Source organism: Platichthys flesus, chromosome 17 (assembly GCF_949316205.1).
Source record: "Platichthys flesus chromosome 17, fPlaFle2.1, whole genome shotgun sequence".
NCBI classification, from domain to species: Eukaryota; Metazoa; Chordata; class Actinopteri; order Pleuronectiformes; family Pleuronectidae; genus Platichthys; species Platichthys flesus.
Window position 1 is genome coordinate 13,680,950 of NC_084961.1, and position 24,805 is coordinate 13,705,754.

A 24,805-nucleotide genomic window follows, 5' to 3' on the forward strand; every position below is an offset into this window, starting at 1 on the left:
TACCAAAACTGTCATTGAAACTCTAGATATGTGCGAAAATATGAGATTGATGTAAACATTTTCATCTCTCTGACTTATTCAAGATTTCTCACTATTTAAAACCACTATTATGGCATTTTCTTAAATTATTTCTAAATAGAATACAAAGTCTAAAATACAGTATAAAGTCACACTCTGTGATATTCTAAATGAATATATACTAACTATTTATTACATCGACATTTGAACTACTTTAGTCTGCCGCAGAGATTTTTTCCTTGAGTTCACTTTTTCCCTACCACATTGTGTGCCAGTGTGAAGCTCCCGAACGCACCAAGGCCACAGAATGCACTTAACCACTTTCTCACAATACATCTCTGAATATTCATGAGTTTTTTTCTTTTTCTTTCAAACTAAACAAAACTTCCATCCGATTCGCTCTCCGCCTCTCAGGTGTCACTCGGGATCTGGAGTTTAATGAAGTGCTGCAGCAACAGACTGACTCATACATGCCTTTCCCAAGGAGTGAGCGTGACTCACAAAGAATCTGCAGCGGGAATACGCACACTCACAAACACACACACACGCGTCAGTGAGCATACACTGTAGTTGAACACATAAGCACACATCCTGTATGAAGCAGGACAGATTTGAGGGCTGGCGTTCACTAATATAACAACAATTTCCTCAGCTTTCCACTGACGGCACTGGACGAATTAACGGGTAGATAAACAAATCTAAAGGAAAGTGACTGCTTTGAAAAGAGAAATCAAAGGTGATCATTTGAATATGAAGTGAGGCAAAACATTCATTTTTGATGACGATTTGATGGAGATTAAAGGAGCAGTTCTCCGAGCACCAAACAAACTATGGCGTGGCACACATGAAAGGCTGATGAAATGCAGCGAATGCGGTGTGCAGGAGACAAAATGGAGAACGGGCTGAAGAGATAAGATATTAAAAAATAGGTGTGGAGGAAAAAAGAGAAGAGTGAGGGAGAAATCGGAGGGAGAGGAGCGAGAGAGATGGAGAGAAAATCACATTTGACACAGGCGGGAGATGAGAGCAAAAGGAGGCCTGGATTATCAGACGCGCATCTTTGTGTGTGTGTGTATGTGTGTGTGTGGAGTTTTTGAGTGAAAACACACATGCATGCTCTGACAGACTGCGGCCGACTGGAGAGAGCTGCCTCCTCCAAGCTTTTCCAAACTCACTCACAGATAGAGCTTGAAGTCTCACTTTTACAAAACGCCTCCCTTGAAAGTGAAGAGCGTCGGGTCAAAGACGACACAGGCAGAATCTAAAGGAGGGAATCCTTTTTCCCTGTGAAATCACGAAACCACTGCTGCTTCTCAATCCCTCAGATCTTGTCTCTCTATTCCCAACCACCATTCCCTTCTTCCTTTTTTTTTCCTTGTCTTCCCAGATTCTCTCCTCTCCTCAGACAGTGAGAGTGGAACACTTTCCCTCCGTCCCACCGATATACAGCCGAGCTCATAGGTCCAAACAGGGAAAAAGGCTGAGGAGAGCAGCACAGCACAAATCAATAGTGGGTTTTTCTTCTTCTTCTTTTTTTTTTCCCAAAGAATGGAAGGCGCAGCGAGGGGAAGGGAGTTGAGGGAGCGGGTTATCGAGAGGGAGAAACAGAGAGTCTCTGAACAGTGTCAGTAACAAAGGCCCTCACAAACATTTCAGTCATCTGTCTCCTCTGGGCTTCCATAACTTTACAGTATTTGCGAGGCTAAGCTCAAAGCAGAAGGCGACAGGAATTAAAAGCAGCTTTAGTGTGATGCCAACTGATCAGATGCGGAATATGTTACTAATTGATCCAGTGTGTGAGTGAGGGACCGCCAAGAGGTCTGATAGATGCGAGCAATAATGTCTCAAAATACAAAATGCATGAGGAATTTGCAGCTCTCTGGCTGTATCTTATTATTTCATGTAATATAAAAGAGAAGTCTGGCTTTTTTTGACAGCAAATTCAGGCCAAAAATATTTCTTTCCACGGTCTAAACTCATTGAGCAGGGAACTGCAAATCAGTGAGACAGTGTTTGAGGCCTACTCCACTTTAAATGTAGATTTTTCTATGCAGTTTGATCTTTCTGACACAAGCAAATTAGGTTCTAGTAAAAAAAAAACTGATATTTTGAAGAATTCTTCTCGTGGTTGAGGATGTTCCGAAACGTTTCGGTGTGGATGTGGAGACGGGGAAACTGTCCATTATTTGGAGATAAGCCCAGCAATTTAAATTTGCTTTGAGTCATGTGCAGGAGATGCAGACATGAAACTACAACAGGGCATTAGAAATGTTTAAATAAAATTATTTAACTCTTCTTTTATGATAATACATTAATGGGTAAATGGGGCTATCTGTAATCACACTGACACTGATCAATCATCTGCTCAACCCTAACAGGCAGCCTATTCGTTTTTGAGCAGCGTATATTTTTGGACAGGGGTAAAAACATGAGCTCCTTGACAGAATTATCAGATCAAATAAAGTTAAAGATTAAATTGAGTGAGAGCATCGTTGTTGTCATTCAATCACTTTATATATAAATTGTGAATTAATTCCATGGGATGAAAATGTTATATTTTGACAAGCCTAGTTTAACTGTACAGTTCCTCTGGCTCTATGTTGAGGGACAGACATCAAACGGCTGAATAGAGGTTACTGCCTCACACTTACAACGCAGAATTCGCCACTTCTGATTGGCCAGCATGTCTTCATGGTGGGCGGTCATGTCGCAACCTGTTGCATCGGCATATTCTTGACAACAAGATTTTATCTGCTGCTTAAATAAACATTCTTTGTTGGTGTAGACAGGATTTTGGTTTAAGATTGAAGGAGGAAAGCCCGTGTTCTGATAAACAAAAATGTGTGTGAGGGTTAGCACAAAGCAACACTTTCCCAGGCTGCTAAATTGCTGGTTTTTACAGCAGAAGAAAGACGCTGCTGATTCAGAAGATGTTGTTTTTTTGAGTCTTCACACACCCAAGTGCTCTTTATTTAATTTTGCTGGTGGCTCTGAGGAGCAAAAAAGTGCCCAGAATTCCACTGAGTAAATGCAGTCACAGTCTCCACAGAGGAAGTCTTGTATTAGTCACCAGAGGCTTTGCCCGAACTGCCAGTGATTATAGTCTCCATTATAATTTCACCTCTTCCAGTTTCCAGTCCGCTGCCTTTATCAATACCTCCGAGTCCAAATGGGTCTTTAAGGGATCATTTCCGTTTTAAAACAACTCTGGGTTTCATGTGAATGGTTTGGGCGATTGTAGTTATTGCTCACAATCGTGTTGTACCCACTGCAGTTATTGCTGAAATCAGGGGAAATGTGATGATGCAAGGGATGAGTGGTTGTATGAATAGATTTGTTGTAAACAAGAGTCCAAGCACTATGAAGCATCGGTCTTCAAATACAGAAGGAAGCGGCCCTTGATTCGAGACATAGCCTGTATGTTTGCAACTAATCTAGGTCACAGCTGAATGCAGATGTTAGTCAAGTAGATAAAATAGATTAAAAAAGACTAAACAGGTAATACAGCGTCTCTCTACCTTCTTTTCATTCTGGCTGCCCAACAATGTAATACATATACCATGTAATGTATTACAAGCATCCAACAGTAACTTTATGGTCAAGTGTCACTGTAACCAGAATAAATACACAGGCGCACATAAAGCACTGAGTCCAACCTTACCGTGTCCTCAGGTTCCCTGGGCTGGACGGCCCATCGTATACAGACAAGAGGTCAAAGTCCTCCTCCAGGGCGAAGCCTTGAAACACCAGCTGTATCCGGTTGTGCTCCGCCGCCACGATCACCCACGTACAGTTGGCGTAGTTAGGATAACCGTACGGGTAGCCGGGGCTCTCTATCGTCCCATTGGGACTGTTTAGTGTGTAGCTGCAGTTTTGAGCTGCGGAGAGAGAAAAGGGAAAAAGGTGGTTATTTATTAAAAGGGTTTAAGACCCATTAGAATAGCTTGCACTGTGGAGAAATTATGAGTTAAAAAAAACAAACACTCCTCCGGATCCTTGAATAGAAAGGACAGAAATAGGCACACAAATGCACAACACCATTCAAGCGCGGCAACATCCATTATCACCTACAGCATGCAGCAAAAGCCATTAATACAGCGGTGCTAAATGGCTCAATGACTGTCCCAGCTTTCGCTCCTTCCATCATCACACACTTGTTCACCCACCACATTAGTAATAGGTTCCCACATTAATACAAGAAAGAGCTGGAGGAGAGAAGGCGGAGGGCAGCAGGGGAGGAGACGCACACACACACACACACATACACACACTTGAATACCACAATTATTGTACTCATCTTGCATGTTTCCTTCGCAGGCGCTCAAACCGCCTTCAATCTAAAACTTTAATTGCGTGTGTTGCCACTCATCACTGTGGTGTGTTGTGTGGCAAGTGAGGCATCTTTTTGTGTGTATGTGTGAGTCTCCCAATGATGTGAGCACAGCCCCGACTTTAACTCAATGTTCATCAAAGGCATTTAGGTTTAATTCCTCACTAATGTGGACTGATGTGTGATTACACTTTATAAACTGTGCAGCTCCCCGTGATTTCAGTTGGGATTCTCAGTGCTGATTCACAAATTAATATCTGCAGGGATAGCAGCATGGGTAACTAATGAGACCCGCATGGTCATGGCTTTCTCCTCCGATCAAACAATTAAATGTGGAAGTTGATTTTGGTCCAATCCCATTTCACCCCTTGGCCCTTCCCGTTCGTTTTGCGTGATCACATGAAGGTGTAGGCTGTCCCAGCACCTGTTGGGACAGAGGGGTAGGGCTAAGGGGCTTTATAGCCATCAGACTCTTTGAACCAAGGGGCACCCAGAATGCCTTGCAAAATACCGGCAAGCTGGGAGGGAGATCCACAAATATAATATTTTAATAAGGACAATACAATATTTGTAATATATTCATTTAATATAATGTCTATGTATTATTGTAATTCTTTCACAACAACCGTTAAAAAAAGAGGATGAGCGCGCTAGCTTTAGCATGCTAGTGGTCCTTTTTTTTGCATGCTAATCCTGTATTTTCACATCATTTCTTCTGGTTAAGGCTTCCTGAAGTGCTGTCTCAATCTGTCGGGGAAAGATTTCAACCATTACGCCTTCTGACTCTGTTTCAAGGGCCAAGATAACCATCGAAAATAAGAGGTAGGGCTAGGGCCAAGGGATGCAATGGGATTGGGCATCGATCTCTTCAGTCTGTTGTTAGTCTGTCATACAAAGATGACAAGAATAGTCAGGACAGAATAATTAAATCTTAACAACCAGGACATGAGCTGTAACTTGTGACCTAAGACTGCAGGAATACACAGCACGCAGAGTTTATTCTCCTTTGAACACAAAGCCTTACGCAAGCCGAGTTAAGGTCACACAAAAGGAGCCTGAATAAATGAGCATCCGCGCGGAGGTACTAAATTAGATTGTCATGCAAGAATACATTCTATTTATACAAACGATCTGTATTTTCCCCTTTGTTTGCTCCCGCCACAAACCTGAATCATAATGCAGCCTGATTAAAATGTAATTAGGAGGATATAATTGGAGGACATCTGTTATCAGCATAAACCACATTATTCAACACAAACAATGCAGCGGTAGATATACATTTTTTGTTCCGTTCATTTGTATCCCCACCCACAACTGTGTAAATGTCTATAGCAAATCGATGCAATGGAAACGAGCTACACTACCTGAGGGCATTAAAAAAAAAACTGGAATCTTGAGTAAACACACTGCAGCTTTGCAACATGTAAAAGTGAAGCCGGCTTTGTTAAATCCCCTTCAGGGGAAATGTGAGTATCATTGAATAATTGAACGCTCGTGAAAAACCCACAGATTCTGTGCTACTTTGTGTGCGCGCTCTCTGATGGGATGAAACGAGTCCCAAAGATCAAAAATCCATGTCTGGATAAAACCAACAGTGATTTACAGGTAGAGGAAAAGTAATTTGCATTCATTTCAGTGTTATAACACAACTGATATAAAAGAAAAGTGATTTTCTTTTAAAAGAAAGTACAGAGAGAAAAATAAATGAAGGAGAAGCATTACAGTATGAACACTGATAATCCCTGCTTAGTCAGATGAGCAAACGCTGGATTTGTTTTTTCGCAGGAATAATCAAGCCTGTTGTTTGAGATTTCAGGGCCTAGGTGGCACATTTATGAATACTGAAATATCTTTTAAGAAAAACACGCAAAGCAGCCGCACACAAACCAACTAAATCCATAATTGTCTTTTTGTGTCTGGTCAGCGCAACAACTCTGTATCACAACATGTCTGTATTTTAGTTTTAAGTTTGTGGGGGCTGGGGGAAAGGGGAGATATCAGGAGGTAAAGATCCCCATTGTCTGGATGGCATCAGCATCAGCATCAGCAGCAGGAGGATAATAGCATCTCCAGTCCCAGTGCATCTATCATGCCACTATTGAATCCCCGGGGCCCGTCTCAGCAAAAAAACCTGGCAGGGGGCCTCTCGTCCGTCAATCTCCAACGCTTCATACGTGCATGACCTCTTCCGAAAGATGCTAATGTGCGCACCCTTGAACCCACGTACACTTCAACACACTTGAGCCAGTTGTTGCATTGTGAGTGCTTTTGTTTGGCGCTGAGATCTGTGCCGTGGAGTTTTTGAAACCAAACGAACAACATCGTGTATTAACAGTGTTATAGAGCGCCGAAAATAGCATCAACACAGTGTGTGCTCGCATTACTTCTCTTGTCCTCCCTCGTCTTTAACCACCAACCATGACGAGCACAAACAGACCGGAGCGAGCGCTATCGCCTTCGGATCTTGCATAAAAAGCCTTTAAATAGGCCCAACGAGAGAGCGTCCACACCCGCCATTACCAGCGGGTCAATACTAATATCCAAGTAAAACCTCCACCTCCAGCCCCCCCCCCCCCGCCTGATTTTAATACAAACAGCCCCGGTCAATAATCCCTCATCAGCTCCTTCATTACCAGGCCTATATCTGACGAATGCCAATCAATGGCTCACGATGGCAGAGCTTGATAGGGGACAGAGTGGACTGAGCACCGCTTGTGCATTGGTGATGAGTTGGGTGGGTGTGGGCCGCCGCTGCATTACTGAACAACACCAGGGTTCATGTGTTATAAAGGGGGACGGAACATATCGATGTACGACAGGTGATCAACCACGCGGAGGAACGGCTCCTGTGTTTTATGGGTACAATTAAGCGGAGCCAAAAAATGAATAAATGACAACGAATCTGAGAGTCTGCCAGAGCTCGGCCGAAATTATATTTTGAAGTGGCCGCACCTGTGCCAAGTGACCGACTCTGAAATCGATAATGACGCAAGCCAATCTAGGATGAAACACATTGCTCTTTCAGGGATTTTAATGTTGTTGTTTTTTTGGCACGTTTTATCCTCGCTAAAAAAAAACTAGACGCTAACAATCGAGTTGGACCGAAAAAAAAATAACAGACACATCAGAGTTCACTGGAGAACTCACATTTGCGGGCATTAGGGACTGATTAACAGCATTGTCAAGTTTTAACTTCCACATTACGCAGGGATAATGGGGATGTTAGCCAGATGTTTGTCTGCTGCGCCGAAGAGTCACGCTTATCCATATTCTCCTTGGATCTAAGCACCAGTAACTCACAACACAGTTTACCATCATATAAGATACAAGTGTGGTGGGGAGGCACACGCCGAGGCACATAAATCTCCACTCCTGAGCCTTTGATTAAGTAGATCCCGCACTCGGAGCCTTGAATTATTTAAGCCTCGCCCAGGGTGCATTATGAAATTAGCTGCTGGGAGCGGGTCACTTACTCTGAAGCCCCCCAGTTTAAACCTATAGGGAAGAGCCAATCCTGCCGATGACCGCAGTGACATACCATAAAGACCATTTAAACAGACTGCTGGCATTACTGTTTTAGTCCAGTTACACCACCGGCAAGGCAGAAGGTCATTCTCAAGTTGTGTGAGTTCCGGTGAACTAGTATGAGCGTGGTACAGGAACTGCTTCAATGGGTTAGATCAGCAAAACTGCAAAACCAGTTCCAGTGGCTTGTGTATTTTATCCCACAGCATGTTTATGGGGAGTATTTGCATTGCCTTGTATGGGAATGTTAAACTATGAGCCCGATAACTGTGGATGTTCAACAGATATGTTGTCCACTGCTTAGCCCCACTGTGCCAGCGGCAGCGTCCGCCTGGCAACTCCGGCGTGCATGCTGCCAAATGGGTGTCTGACCTTGCCGGGGCTGTGCACCAGGTGTGTGTGTGTGTGTGTGTGTGTGTGTGCAGGTGCTATTGTTTGCTTTGCCAGGGCAGTTGTTTAGTAGCGGTACCACGGAGCTGCTGCAGTGCGCCGTGACACTTTGATGAATCGATGGTCACTGTGCTGCGCTCAGGCAGGACAGCAGCCCCTTAGAGCGGAGGAGGGGGACAGGGAGAGAGCCAAAGAAGAAAGAGGGAGAGGTGGCGGCGACATAGACTGAGAGACACTGACTCTCCGGATGTTTGAGAAAAGACATGATGTGGGAAAAGATAATAGTAATAGAAGCAAAGGTGAGGTGAGGGACAAACTAGGGGGGGGGGGGGGAATGATCAAAAATAGCAGAGGAAAAAAGGGGAGAGTGGGAAAGTAAGTGCTTGTCAGAAGGTCAACGAGAGGAAGAGCAATAGCCAGTGGGAGTAAATGAGTTGGAAAGAAGGGGAAGGCTATATCGGCTAAATCGGAGTTGTTGTGTTCTTTTTGTAAACTATTTTTTGCATCTTGCTGCTTTTGTGTCGAGGTCACAGACAGCCAGTGTGATATTCATAGCAAGATCAAGCTTAATCTGCACCGTTAGCTAAAGCTAGAGGTCTACTGGGGGATCAGTGTGTGTGTGTGTGTGTCTGTGTGTGTTTGTGTGTGTGTGTGTTTGTGACTGTAAAGTGAGGTGAGTGTGAACACATATCTGTACACAGAGGTATTGGTTGTCTGCACATGTATGAGTGTAATCCCTGTACCCTGACTGAGCACGGTGTCACATATCCTCATGTAACTGCTCTGCCGAGATACAATTACACCGACTACAGTGACGCTCAACAGGAGGAAATGATATCTTAGGGAACATAATCCCAAAGTCCCTTTCTCATAATGCCGCAAAGACACAAACAATAGAGTCAGTGCCGAACTACAAATCTCCTATCCGGGCCCTGTCCCCCCTTTTTTTTGTGTCTATTCCCTTGTTGCTTTATTCATCCCCGCTTCTGTCTCGTCGCCTCATCTGCACTTCAAGTTTGCTTTTGGACAAAAGACCATTTTTGCAGGGAGCGTCCCGTATCGTAGTCAATAATAGAAACGCCTGAAGTCTAAAGCCGTGCATGAGGGGATACAGCTAAGAAGAAAGTTATTGTTTGAAGTTAAACAGAGGTCCCTCGGAACTTCGGCACAGCGAGCCTGTGACACGGCCACGAAATGTAAAGACGCGATTTGGAAACACTTAAGAAAATATTAGAAAAATGATCAAACGCAACAGAGAAATTATTGTTGCACTTGCTCGTCTTAACATGGGCAGTATATTTTAAGACCATTATAACACCTGGAAGTATCACTACTATTATCATCAGTCTGACAATCAATCAGTTTGCTCATTGTGGCAACTGCTGGCAATCCTGAGATATAGTATTATAAGTGCCTTGGCTTCAGATAATGCACGTTCTGATTGGGCGCTGTAAAAAATGAAATTGCACAGCTGATATATGGAGTTCAGCTCTTTTTCCTAATTCTCAGGGGGAACCATTAAGCCTTGATATATGTGGTCCATCAGGAGCCATATACAGAGCAGGAGCGTCCCATGGGAGCAAAACAGGGAGTAAATTCCAACCAAAGAAGTGAGTCCCCGAGGGTTTATTGAGTAACAAAGCTGTCCAATATCACATCCAACTTACCCCATGAGTAAACTTCAAACAACCAAATGTTTTGAGTGTGTGTGTGTGTGTGTGTGCGCGTCAGTAACTGCCTCCCTGCTGTGAAGATAAACCCTTCCGCCCCATAGATCCTCCCAGCACCACTATTTGTCTCTTGACGTGTCAGCGCGTATGTGCGCCTTGACCGCATCATATCCAAATTAACCTCTAGATGGCGGCCATTAAAATGGAAATAGGCGAGCTCAGCGATCCTGCTCGCCTCAATGCATTAGGCTAATGTCTGGGCCAGGACCACAACGTCTGCCATTACAGAAAAGCCAAATGCAGTGGAAGGCGCTGGTGATAGGCTTCCTCCCACTTACTTGCCCCCCTCCGCCGCCACACCGAGGTCGTTACCACTGGGATGAATGGTGAACGTTGTTTTCTTAAAGAGGCAGGAGAGCTTGTGCTTCCATATGCAAAACTGGGACGGTCTCCTGCATGAATGTGAGATTATCCGTGCAAACACGCAGAGAGTACTCAAGCAAACATACATGCATTTTTCCAGAATACAAAGTGGCTGCTTTCTATGAGGTGCTGTCCCAGTTGTGGCGCTCACATCTAAGACTGTGGCTGTTTTATTTATTTTTTCAAGATCTGTTGACGCCTATGGCAACACGTAGTTAATAAAAACGCATTTACAACAACCCGAACACACATTGTGACAACAACGTAGCTGGAGGGCGAAATGTGTGGGGTAAGGACATAAACAACACCCACGTGCAATGTTTAAAGCATCGATGAAAATGGCTGTATGCTGACACACAGTCAAGGCAAGGGCGCGGAAACGCACACTTGCGAGAGTGCATGCGCACACTGCTGCCTGGCGAAAGAGGCACAATGGAGCATGTGTCCTCTCAGACAGAGAGGAAGAGGAGGGGGAGGAGGGCAGGCAGTTCCTTCCAGCTGGGTCATATTTAACCAGTGGTATTACGATGCCAGCCAAAAGGACCTGCACCGTAGCCACCCACCCAGCAGAAGAAAAACCGGCCTCCCACACACTTTAACACAATTTCAACCCAATCCTCTCAAACTCAACACTACAACCGGTTCCGACACTGCTTCAACTGAGAAAAAAAAACTGTGTTGACTCTACATGTTCTTCTCCTCGGTCCTTTTCATCAGTAAGTGCAAATCGCCCTGTGGTGAGTCGGGGTTACTGCGAACAACGCAGGGGCCTCGTCCACCCGCGCACTGAGGTTTCCAACTGATCAATGGAACGTCACCCCCTGAGAGTCAAAGGCACGTTACAGTCGATGTTCCTCCCTTTCTGAAAGACCCTGTTGTTCGCAGGAGAGGTTATTCAGCTCTGATCAAGATCCGCCTCCCACACACAACACAGTGAGGTGGGATGCCTGAAGAAATGTGTGTGTGCGTGTTTGTGTGTGCGTGTGTATTTTTTATGTTTATGCGTGGGTGTGCACATTTGTATTGATGAGGAAAGGACGAGGTTTCTTTAAGTGAACGCGAGGAGGAGGAGATAAGTGCAGATCAAAGAGTCTCAGTCACTGATCTCGTCAAATAAGTTTGAATGTTGTTCCCATGACAACGGGCATACAGGAGAACTCATGAAGATTAATCGCTAACCTCAATTACTTATTATTGCTCGAGTCTGCCTTAACACTTAATCTCACGCATGCACACAACCCCCACACGGCCGTGCACTACACACACACACACACACACACACACACACACACACACACACACACACACACACACACACACACACACACACACACACACACACACATTTCCTCATCCTGTCACCCTGCTACTTACAGAAAAAAAAGCATAGTTATGTTTGACGCTAATGTGCGACATAGCGGAAGTCAATTATCACCTCATTTTCATTCCCTTCACATCTGACAGCCCGGCTCTCCGAGGTACCTTTGACTCAGCCTATGCTGGAGAGCCATTGCTTTTTTAGGTCTTGTCTTGCATTTGCACTTAAAAATACACTCTCTGGACTCAAGCATTCATTTTACCTACTAATCCAAATCTGTCCGTCGGCCTGCATGTGGCACGAACATGTTGAGAACGGTTCATCTAGTCATTTTCACACTTTTTTGTATTTTTTGGAATGTTTAATTTGCTGCAATTTTTGCATATGACAAGTTCAATATCAACAAAAATTGTATTAACAGACAAACAATGCTTTGCAATCAGTGGGGGCGGGACCTTACAGGCAGTCTGATAACTACAGCACTGTTAGGAAACTGGTAATCTGCAAGCCGAGGCCGGGAATTGAATAATTCATCGACCCATGATGAACGGGCACTTTAAACATGATGGACAGCTCAACATAGAAATAATCCCAACAATTAGCATAATTTAAATAAAAAAAAACTCAAAACTTCTCAGAAGAAGTCACATCCATTAACACTGTTACAGGCAATACAGATTAAGACAATATGAGGGAATCTGGAGAATTTGAATAAGCGGACTTTATTAAAGTAAGACCCCTCAACATACTGATCAGTGTGTGTGTGTGTGTGTGTGTGTTTGTGTGTGTGTGTGTGTTCATGGACATCTGATCCTCTATCAGCAGTGTGTATTTAACCCGAGAGGGAGCACTGATCCAGGGGTCAGGTCGTGATCATCCCAGCAGGATCGTTGTATCGGACGATCAATCAGCCTCATTCCAACTAACTGTAGACACACTTTGACCTTTCAACTCAGAACCTAACTGCTCCCCCAGGAACACTCAGTGTCAACTGAAGACCACATTTCAAATTAATGGGCTACATGCATCACTCTCAGGACATGGTCATTTATTTTAAATAACAATAATAACCACTGCTTCACATCATGTTTTTATGACATTGAATTTCCACACTGGCCAGTCGCCTTGGATTTGACAATCTTACATTAGTAATGTTCATTGAAGTAAACCAAAAAGAAAAATGGCTGAATGCGTCCCAGATCACCTCGTCATGTATCTGATCGATTGGATCTCAGGAAACATCTGGGTGCATTCAGACTTGCCAGGTTGTGATTTAATATCTCAAGAAAGATGTTAAAACCAGGATGTTTTGAGATTATCAAGCATTTGTAAATTAAACATCATTTTACATGAGCCCCTTTATCTCTCTCTCTCCTCCGACAGATACTGGGTCCGGTCCATTTCAGCAGTAATGACGTCAGATGCTTTCCGCTCACTTGCGCTTATTAGGAATTGATATTCTCCGTGGCAGCAACACACGTAACTTGAGCCAACACACATCTGGTGATTAGATCAACCTCTCTTAGCAGTGTCTACAACAAAGCAGTGTCACACCATGTTGATCGTAATAAACTGAAATTTACAAATGAGCCAGAATAGAAACTAAAAGTGGACCTGACAAGTATAGAAATAGAAGGCTCTCCCCCTCCCCCCTCGATCCACCCCTACATGATGACTCTACCTCTTTCCCAGAGATGGACCACTGACAGATTACCTATACGTTGAATAGAGAGGGACGTGGTTCAGGAAAAAGGTGGAGACAAGATACCTCTTGCCCAGGATGTAATCTTCCATCTCTGGGATCACTGATATCCGATAAGAACAGTGTAAATCAGGAAGCGGCAGAATCCCCTGCCTGAGCGTTGTGTCTATACAAGACGGATGGGGCATCTACATCCGTCTCTCAGGTCCCGGGGATTTACAGTAACCAGAGCAAATTCCCATGTCTGATAACAAAGAGGAGAATCTGATTCAAGATCGAGTCTTTGCTCTCATACCCTGGCTCGGGGGGGGATGTAAGCTCTGGATTTTTTGGTGGTATTATTTATCGTGACATTGGGTTATCCAGGGAAGATTGACAAAGCAAGTGTGTTCCTTTCCTGACATGTCTGGCCTAACAGCAGTTACAGGACGTGCACATCTAAGAGCTGACCAGTACAGCATCCTGGTCCATGGAAATAAGATATTAAGATATAAAATCACGTTTGCCTGAAGAATCGCGGACCCTGAGAAGGCACTTTGCTATAACCTTCCATCCAGTGTCTTTAAAGGAGCTGGAAAGGCTAATAGCAGATAGCTGCTGTTAAACAGAACGACTCGGAGGAGCGTGTTTTGAATGTGAAGCACCAGCGCTGCCAGAACAGAGCAACGGGGCTAGATTTATAGTCCCTGTATACGCAGACCAGCCAAAATATACATTTATTAATCTGATGCCGAGCCCAGGGACACGCTGGGAGTCATATTTGAAGGAAACAAGAGTATTTCTCATTTGTTTTCAGACAAGGTGTTGCGCTGCTTGTGTTCGATTTGAGCTGCTGACTTTAGTCCTTGGATATATAAATGCCTCGGTTTGGATGTGTACGCCTCCTATGTAATGAAAGCAATCCTGTTTTCTATAACGGTAATACCATCTAAATGTAATGCCGTTGTTAAGTCCAATGCATTCTCGCTCCCAACTCATCACACACAGAAACACCTTTGAATGTGCAGGGTACACTGCAGAAATATTAGACTTACAAACACTTGTGTGAAGGCACTGACGGTGCTTGGTTATAGCTCTGTCTCATTTCAAAGGCTGCATCCCTCTGAGGCTGCATTTGAAGGCCCATTGTGTCACAGCAGTGCGACTAGGCTCTCCTGTTCCCAAGGCTCCTTCCAACGCGGCTGACAAATGCTTCCATTACGTGAAAACAAAACTCCAACCTATCCAAGGATTTAACTTGCCTCAGTGATGAACTGTTCTTCCAATAGGTAATGGCGCCAGCAAGTGACAGGACGTCTGTTGCACTTCAACTTAACTGAAGAGCTAACGGTACACATAGCAAGGGACATTAAGACTTTCTCAGGTCTGTTGCTGGGCAGAAGCCGTAAGGGCTTGATGACCTGGGGAAGCCAATCACAGAAAACTGTTCAAGATCAGGCTTCACAGTCTATGCAATCCAGGAGGTGGTCTCCGTGGGCCAGGGAGAGTCTTTCGCAACTATGTTTAAGGAAAGTTTAAATTCGAAGACATTTTAAGACTATAAGGAATGAACTTTATGACCTGTGTCAAGTACCACAGACATAGAGGAATACCTAGAATCCAGAATTGAAGATACTGTAATAAAGGTTGATAGATGAAGTGTTAATGGAACATAATTAAGACCTAAATGTATGTAAGTAATACTTTAACATGTTTCAGATGTTTTTAGGCCTAGATTTCAGGTTATTGAATCAAAAACTTTTCAAGGCCGAGAGGAAACCTTGGTAAAACAGAAAAAGTCCACTGCGACTTCAAAACCACAAAGCGATCTCACCTTCTTATCACCAGTCTGTGGTCTGCTTCATGCATGTGTCAACTTTAAACCTGGAGCAGAGAACAATGGACATCATTCATACCCCCCCCCCCTCCTACACATTGAAAAATGATGCAATGTTACCCAATAAGTTAAAGAGGGAAGGACATCAAAGGTTTCAAAACAAAGCACAGTGATGCTGCTGGAGAGAGAGTGTTTGTGTGTTTACTAGAAGAAACAGCAAATCGCACTTTATGGAAAAAGAATTGGATGTTCCTCATCATCTCACTGCGTGCCTCTTTAATCAAGAAATTCTGCACACAGGCATCCAGCTAAGTTCACAAGGTCTAATGATTCAGTTTGTGTTATGAGCATGTGCGTATGTGAATTTGTGTGTGTGTGTCAGCGGTGTGGCTGTGATCAGTGTGACGAAGCACAGTGACAGAGCTCTGGCCATCTGGAGACAGATGACAGTGTGAATCTTCAGAGAGGAGGATGGAGGAGGAGGTGGTGGTGGTGGGATGGAGGGAGGGAGGGAGGGAGGAGAAGAGGAGAAGGTACGAGGGGAAGACAGAGAGAAGAGGAGCATGACGCATCAGCAGGTAGGAGGGGAAACATGGGGAGCTGACGAGGATGAAGCGGTCGTGTCATCTGAAAGCAGCGTACATTCTGGCATGCACGCACACACACAGACACACAGACACAGAAAGACACACACACACACCATCTCTCAGTTTGCCCCTTTTGAGGTAGCTAATGACCTGCTTGTCAACACTTTAGTCTAATCAGCCTGGAGTGAATGGGGATGGCAACTCACAGACTCATCCGAACACACCCATACATGTGCCCACGAGCTCACTTACATGCTGTTAGATGTGGAAATAGGAGTCTGCCTGATGTCTGATAAGAAAATGAGCTTCAAATAGGTCACTTACTAAAGAGAGGAAACTCGCCCGGCACTCAAAAGGCACAGAAACACAGGGCCCCGATTATCTCCCAGCTGGTGTGAGCTTATCACCGCTCTGCCTCAACAGTCGTCTTCCTCCTCTGCCTCTTATTACCTCTCCCAGTCAGTTCCTTCCCTGCTGCTCCACTGTGTTCTTCCTCCCTGTTCCTCTCTATATCCATCTTCATCTTGACCACCGCTCACTCCCCACGGCGCCCTCTGCTCTGTGCAGTTAGGCAAAAGCAGCATCTGGGGCGATTCACGCCGACCCCGAATCTAGCGCATTCCTCAGTTTTGAGCAAATACATAATGTCATCTGATTCTTAGTTCCCCGTTCCCTCCTTTATTGCTCAGCGGTGAATATAGAGAGCAGATGGGACACAGGAAGAAATGGAGCGTGCAGGTAGTTGAGAATTTGAGATTGAGAGTATCAGGCAGGTGGGAGCGGGAGAGGTGAAGGTAAAAAAAGACAGTAAGGCACAATTTGAGACCGAATCAAAACACAAATGAGGCACTTGGGACATATGGACTGATTTGTGTGACGGTTTGGTTATACTAGGGTGTCATAAGACATGTGAGCAGCTGTGTTCAGAGGACCACAGCGCTAACTCCAGTTTAGCTACCACACATCGTGGTTAGGGATCTAGTACAGATGTGGTGATTTGCGGAGGAGTTTAGGATCTTCCTGGATCGTAGGGTGAAGATCCGTCTGACAAATGTAAATAATAAGGACGTAAATCAGCTGAGGCACATTGGGAAGGTGGCTGATGAGGTTGTGGGCATTCCACATCCACAAAGCCAACTTGTTTTAGCCCCGATTTGGCCGACACTGCCGCTGTGTCAGCCGGCCCACATATCATGTGGAATAATGGCACTGGGGCAGCCCGCTCCTGTTGGCCAGATCTGGCAAGCTTGCCAAAAAAGGCCCACATTTGTTTTGGGGTATTTGGGCGACAGTTACTGTACAAGTGGGCCACATCCATTTCGCCTAGGCCAAAGAAAGCTAGAGGTGCTGTATCATTGCCTTAGGTGGCCCACATGATGTTGAGCTTTCAGCAACAGTAAGGTAAGGTCGTTCCCTGCACTGAGTTTGAAACTCTTCTTTCAGGCCAGGTATTTAAGGCAGTTTGTTAATAGAATTTGAAAAACATGTGGTCTCCATTTAATAAACCTAAACATGATATTTTGTATGCATCAGTTCTACCCTTTGCAAGATCTGACCAAGACTGTGGTGAAGTCAGGTTGCACTTTGGTGAGTGTGGTACAGGAGACATATTAAGATCATATCTGTATTTGTATTCTAGTATGCAGTATTTGTTTGTCTGCTGCACCTCACTGCAAGTAAAATTCCTCCGCCTGAGACGATAAACAACTGAACTCAAAAGACGTTATATTACTATAACAGTCTGTTAGAGCTGCTTGCCTCAAGAGCCAGTAGACACCTTCTGACGTCTTGTGTTTTTCAGAGACGAGACAATGGAAAGTGAAAAATGAAAAGCAACAATTTTGCTGCTTTTTAACTGCCTCTTTTTTCAATTTTTACTCTAAAATGTTTGATAAAAGGATCTGAAGTCTGTGAGTAATTGAAGGTTTAAATGAGGCCATCGAGCTCTCCACCGATGAGCAGCTGTTACTGAGGCTGTTGGCTGCGGGAGCTGTCCGTGGTGCTGAACATTGGCAAACGCAGCAGCGCCTGTCGCTGTCCAGGTTGCTGAAGGTGCCGTCGCACAGTGTTGCTACGGTCAGTTTCTCACACGAGGACACGAGATCATTCATTTTACAGTGGTCACAACTGTTTTTTATTTGTGTTATCAAACTCCCAAAACTGATTTGCTGACGTATTTCTCGCTGCGTCATTGACTAGAAAAACACAGACGCCTTGCACACACACACACACACACACACACACACACACACACACACACTCTTTCGATCTCTTCCTTCAGAAGCCTCACGACTGCAGGAACACAAGTACATGTCATGAAGTATAAAAAAAGAGAGAGAGAGATAAAAAGGAAAGCGGCATCGAGCCCTCCAGTCCTCAAAACATTTCTGCAAGTTTCATCATGAGCACAACACGGTGCCTTTATATAAAGGAGAGCGTGGCTGAGGGGAGAGGACCATGCACGAAGCGTGATGCCTTTAAACGGACACGCTGAGCGACTGTCTCATGCGCCGCTGACGAATGATCTAATGCAGTCGAGCCGAAACGCGCACGGATGAAAGACGTGGCATCCCCATGTGGGTAAGGAGAAGACGACCTCTCCATCCCCACCTTTCCCATACCCGGGCCTTTGCACGATCTACTCTGTGCGTTTAATAGAATAGAGGTTGATTAACGCTTATGAGCGACGACTCCTCTGGGACAGCTGGGTTTGATCCCATGGAGACGGCGAACTGCTCGCCTCAGATCTCTCTCTTACAAGCCTCTCACACATCTCTATCATTGTCTGCGCGGCCCTTGGGAACTATAATAAGGTTACGGGGGAGTCTAAAGAATCGTTTAAAGTGAGGCTGGTTGACAAATGACGACGGTATAATATATTAATAAAAAAAAAGGCGCACGGGCCTCATTTGACGCGTACCAAACACAGCCTGCAAAAAGGGAAACGCTTCGTTTCAGGCAACAGCGCAACATGTATCAGCCCGAGCTGGCCAGTCAACTGTCCGGCCTCGCTTCGGAGCGTGGAAGCGGAGGAACGCCACGAAACCCCACGGTCTCCCCCTTTCCTACCCCGCTCCGCCTCTCAGCATAGTGTGAGGCTCTGGTGCCGCTCAATGGGAGGATGGGGCAACTGCTGGTGGCAGCGGCAGCGAGGGACGCGCCGGACCACCTCAGCGCCACGGCGTGTGACACACTCAAGATATTTACTGGGACCGTTTAAAGTAAACGCTGATACTATAAGAGAGTCAGGCCGGCCATTGCTCTCAGTAGATATGCGCAATAAGTTAGAGTCGCCTCCAGAATTAGGCTCAGCCGGCAGGAGAGTGCGCAGCGATAAAACTTAATATTTAAAAAAAGGCTCCAATAAAGCGCAAATAGAGCAGGCAGCCTCCCACGGCCACAGCCGTAGTGGGATTTACTCCGCGAGAGTGAAAGTCAAGAGAGAAGTGCTGGTTTCATGTGGACAGAGCTGAGTGTGTGATAAACCCACATCTCACCCCAAAACCGTGTGGGTGGTTGACGACGCAAGTTTGATCAGCGGCGGGGGGGGGGGGGGGGGGCAGAGTGGGTGTTGCGCCGTGGGAGACACGAGAGGCTGTCGTTTTGTGGTGAAGAGTAACGCACCGGCTTGAATCCACGCACACGCAGCAAGCGGTGAGATCATGATACGGCCCACTGTGCTTTGGTGATGCTGATACAAAAAAATAAAACGTGGCTTTCCCCCCCCACTCACTCACTCGCTTGCTCGCTCACTGTTTGACTCTGCGTTCTCCAAACCAAAAATATGCGAGTGGGCGAGCGCGGAGCAATGCCTCGCTGTCAAATCCACACTGTGGCCGTGGCAGTATTCTTGGCTTTTGCTAAAAATAGTTCCCATTCCGCGGGTGTGGAGCCAAGACAGTGATAGAACGGTTGGCTCTCGGTGCCAAAGGACCTGCTCAGGATGACAAAAACCATTGCGGCGCTTCCCCTCTAAAAAAAGCCCAGGGCTCTAAATCACGACACACACACACACGAGTGGTGAAATTTTGGTTTTAAAGACAAAGAAAACAAAACCAAACAAGGATTCAAATCCTGGATCAGTAACTTGGAGTGATCTTTGAGTAACACGCCAGGATTACAAGTACATTCCCATAAAATCTGTTGAACGCTGCCTGAGATTTCCATTTGAAATTAATCAAGGACAGAAAGCCAAGAGTCAGTTAATTAGGCCTCTCACACACACACACTCACAACACACACACACGCAGGCTCAAGTGGCCCACACACACATATACACACTGAGAAAAAGAGGGGGACAAACACACACACACGACTCTAATTCCAAGGGGTTTAGGGAAAGTGGAGAATCTGAAGGAGTGTCTTATTTAATAGGGAAACTCAGAAGGCATATTTATTCTCTCTCTCACACACACACGCACAGCAGGACACGCTGCTGCTTCGCTGCATAACGTCGCCTCCTCTCACCTGAGAAGCCCCCTGCGTTTCGGAGGCAACGTTCACACATTCACAACGGCTCGGTTTAGCCCGGCTCGGCTCCACACAGCCGCCTTTGACGCACGGTCCTGTTATAACACGCACGAGCTGAGTCGAGCATGTTTAGACAGAAGCTCAGTCGCCAAAATAAACCACCTCTTTCTTTATTAATAACTTTGGGCGCTGGGACATCGAGGAGAGGGTGAACCACAATGCGCCTGTATAGGATGGACGTGTGTGTGTGCGTTCGGTTGTGTGTTGCTGATGCTGATTTGCATTCAGTCAGGGATCGGGGAGGGTGGGCGCAGGAGCGTGGGGGTAAACCTGCTGCATTTTTGCATCTCCTCAAGCGGCACAGTCGCGGGGACTTACCCTTCGCCGAGGCGGCCAGTAGCCCCATGTACAAGAACAGCAGCCGGCTCCAGCGGTGCGCCTGCACTCCCGCCTTCATCAGAGAAAAAATCCGTATTCCATCCCCGGTCCTGCATGCGCATTCCGCTCTCCTCCTCGCAAGTCCCGGTGCTCCTCCATCCCGATTTGCAGCGGCGGTCATGGCAGGATCTTTAGATTCTCCTCTCTGGTGTGGCGGGGGGCGCACGGTGGGTTTTTCTCAGATGGTCAGAAAGGGGAGAATCACTCGGTGTCGGCGCTGAGAAAAATCCCAATGCATGGAGGAGGCTCGGATCTCGCAGCTGGACCGAACCATGTCATGCGGGGACCGAGGGGTTCAGAGTCTCTGTCTGAAGAAGATAGATGTCACACCTAAAGGAGAGGAAGGGGAGAAAGGAGGGAGGGAGACCGAAAGGGGGGAGACGCGATTCAAGTGGTCACTGAGCTACCTCACATGCGTAAAAGAAGAGGAGAGGACGAAATCACGAAAATCCCTCGTCCGCTCCACATAGGCAACTGACAGAACCAGAGAGCAACTAGGAGATCCCTCCTTGCGTTTTATCCCACGGCTTCTATGTCCTTCTCCTTAATGTATCTCCACTTAGTAACAGCAGCATCTGGGGTGCCGATAATCCACGACCGGAGGTTCGTCGGAACGAAAGGCGGAATGAAGGAGACGCACAGGGGCGGCGGGGGAAGGTTTATCTGGATCCGAGATTTTAAAAAATCGCCTCAGAAGTTCTCCACCGACGCTGGGAGCGCGGTCAGTGGTGTTGTTTTGCGGAGGGAACGATGCGCTACTGCGTGTATTCCCGTTTTCGCAGCGCCTCGCCACCGCGTCGTCTCGGGTCTGCGCGACGCCAAGATTCAGACTGCAGCCCCGCTCCCTCTCTCGCTCGCTCGCGCTCTCTCTCCCTCCCTCTCTCACCCACTCACTCTATCCCTCCCTCCCGCTCCCTCTCTCTCTCCAGTCACATCATGCCCACATTTTATAAAGTCCTAAATATCAAACTTACACCACTCTCAAGTGATCAAGATAACCAGTGTGTGAGTTAGCGGGTCAATAACTGACCCATCAAGTTATATAAACTGTCATTTCTCTATTAAATCAACAGAAAATTCTAATAATAATAATCAGTGAGATGGGCTTTAATTTGATTCAACCATTTCTTTGTCGATTTGGACCAATCACGGGGCTGCCCGGCACTTTAACGCAGACGTCCACTTCCTGTTCACTACACGTGAAATTGATGCCTAACAGGCTGGAACCCCTCCCCAGTAAATCTGAATGTCATTTCCACTTCTGCATATGACCGGTATAATTAGTTTTAGGCAATGCGCCGTGCGTGGAAACGGTCGGGATAATGAAATGCGAGCCGCTCCCTGACCCCTACATGAAGGAAGATGGAGAGCATAAACAGTCTTCCATGGAACATTACATGAAACTATAGAGCGGCGCCCCTTCATTTGTTCAGGGACAATACCGGATGCTGCATGTTTTCAGGTTATACAATCAGCTTTTCTATGAACTCATATGGTGAACTAGAGGAAAATCTAATAGTATGACCTATTATTCTGATTTATGTGCATGTAGGCAACAGTCCATCATGTCTCCATGCAGTATGATCAGACCTTTATTAGCAACATTCATTAATTCACTGTGCATTCAAATATGTAAACATAACAGCAGGAATCACCGTAGAGATCATGACCTCTGACCAGCTGACTTAGCATTCTGGATTTTAAACGTCAGGATCACGGATACTGTTTTATTTAAGAGTAGTGGGGTTAAAAAAAACAAATGCACGCAGCACAACGACTGACTTTATGTAAGGACATCACAGAGGAAAAAATGAGGAAATCTGTGTTACCCCAAGTCAATCTCAAGAAAACAACTCCAGTACTGATCCATCCGCACGCTTTGCACGACATGTGTGTGATCACGTCTACCCATCCGGAGCAGAGCGAGCGGGGCACAGGTCAGAGACCACCGAGGACAACGTGGATTAAAGACCCTACACCACCGGAGGGCACACCAAGTCACCGGTGAGACAGAGTCAGGCACACAGACATCTGGTCAGCCCCATTATACACAGTGAAACACAAAGGCTGTAGTGCATCTTAATGGAGAGCCATATTAATCACCTTGTCCTGATTCTTGTATTGATACTTTTTACATTGGTCCTTTGCAGGTTCATTCGGTCTTTATTCATCAAATCATTTCCTTCTCAGTATAATCCTCTCATCTTCCCCTACTAGTCAAGTGTAGCCTACTTAGTAAATGTAATTAAAGAAGTTAATGTCATGATGTTTATGATGTTAAATTCTCCTCTGTTTTCATTGTGTTCTCTGCAATCCTAATTGTGGATGGTTTAATGAGGGTCAGTCAATTGATATTGCATGTCAAAAATGATGGATTCCTTATTGTTTAATTATTATCAATGAACATTGATAAGGTTAATGTATTATTAACTATACTATACATTATTTTAAAGGTCAGTTATGAACTATTCTTAAGAAAAAGTGCTGGGTTGCCAGGTTTGGGGAAGTTCTTGTTGGGTTGTGTTTATACTTGTGTGTTTGGTTTAGACAGGCAGTTAAAGGTTACGGCAACCCATTAATAAAGCTTCCTCTCTTTCTAATTATCCATAATGTCTGTAATTACAATGGGGACTATAAGATAACTAATCTATATTGACTAATGGGTATTTACTTTAACTGGTTAGCAGTCTATGGGATGGGGGGTCATCCTTTATTGTCTACACAAGCAGCCCTGGAGTGTAATTGTATTGTGGATCAATGGGTGAATTGGGGAGAGGATGTTTGAGTAGTTAGGCCTGTTTCTAACCTGGATACCATCATCGCAGTGTGGATCAGGTGAGCTGCTGTGCAGTCATTGACCCACTAATGTTAATGTGCACCATCTGCTCGGCTGCCACCAGGAGCTTCGGTGACATCTCCGTTATTATAAGCGTCCCGGGCCTCACCGGACGGCGTGTTCCGCATCACGGTTCGACGGTCAACAGACTGGCTACTGAAGAATAGCCTCATTAATAAGTCATGGTTTGAAGTGGGTGCTGCCCCACACGTACAGCGCGGCGAGCCATGGACCAAGTGGTTCATCCTTTTTTCACAAAATGTTAAGCTCAGTGTTAAGTCTCTCTCTCGAATTTGGCATTTATGTTGAAATGTTAAAAAAGAATATCTAGGTCCACACCAAAGTTTAGTGAAGGTGGCCAACAAATTAGATGTTTTTTATTGACATGCTTGAATAAACAATAGTGTAAGGAAGTGAACCGTGTTGTGATTGAGATGTTTGTGTGATTGTCTGCTGCTTGTGCTTGGACAAGCCACACCCCCTGATGCCTGTCTCTACCACACAGAGCACCCCCCCCCCCTTCCCTGTTCCTATCTCTCGGGCCTGAGAAATCCCCAAGTTGCAGAGGCTGCGGGGATACTGAGGCCCGTGATGGAAGCAGAGATGAAACTAAATGAGGGAGAGGCAGAGAGGAAAATGAACTTGGAGAGCACAATGACTTTGGTGGATAACTTTTATTTTTGCTGTTATTTCAGGGGAAACGTGTGTAAGGAGAATTAAGGGTCGTTCAATTACAACTTTGTGACAACCCCACTTCCACTCGGTCAAGAGTAGCAGCTCCAAAGCAGGGGGAATCTTCTGACCCGCTGGACGACTTCCCTTCTCCCATCTACCCAACAGATCCCTCAGCATCAGATGCTCCCCATCAGAGGAGGATGGACAATTTGCCCCATGAGGCCTCCTCCATCTGAACAGGAGGTACACAACACAACTCTCCTACCAACCAGCTGCTTGCTAAAGGGTATAAATCAGCCATGTGACTCTGTCCAGCTTTGCTCTTCACATGCTTCTCCTATGTCTGACTGAATAGTCTCTGGTGCCACATACACAGAAGCTCATGCAAATGTAACTGTACAAAATGTATTACACACATTAGTAATTAAAGGCAGGCGAGCGGCAGCAGAACCTTTCCCAGGATGAAACGCTGCCTCTTAGAACTTGTCTGAGTCCAGCTCACAAAGTTTTACATTTTTCCCCTCAACCTTTTTTTTTTTTTTACAACTCATTTAATGAAGCTCTTCTGTTTCTGCCACAAAGAACCCAGCTTTGCCACTTCCATTTC

At 45.5% G+C, this 24,805-nt stretch overlaps 1 protein-coding gene across 1 annotated transcript in view; it reads right to left on the reverse strand.

Annotated features, from left to right (window-relative positions):
- Window positions 1-20,965, reverse strand: part of csmd2 (CUB and Sushi multiple domains 2) — a 238,824-nt gene extending 217,859 nt beyond the window's left edge. Inside the window, exons 1-2 of the mRNA XM_062410449.1 lie at window positions 20,628-20,965; window positions 3,680-3,896 (exon numbers count right to left, since the gene is read on the reverse strand). Coding sequence (XP_062266433.1) covers window positions 3,680-3,896; window positions 20,628-20,808 — 398 coding nt within the window. The 5' untranslated portion in view covers window positions 20,809-20,965. The remainder of the gene's footprint in view (window positions 1-3,679; window positions 3,897-20,627) is intronic.
- Between the last annotated feature and the right edge of the window lie 3,840 nt (window positions 20,966-24,805).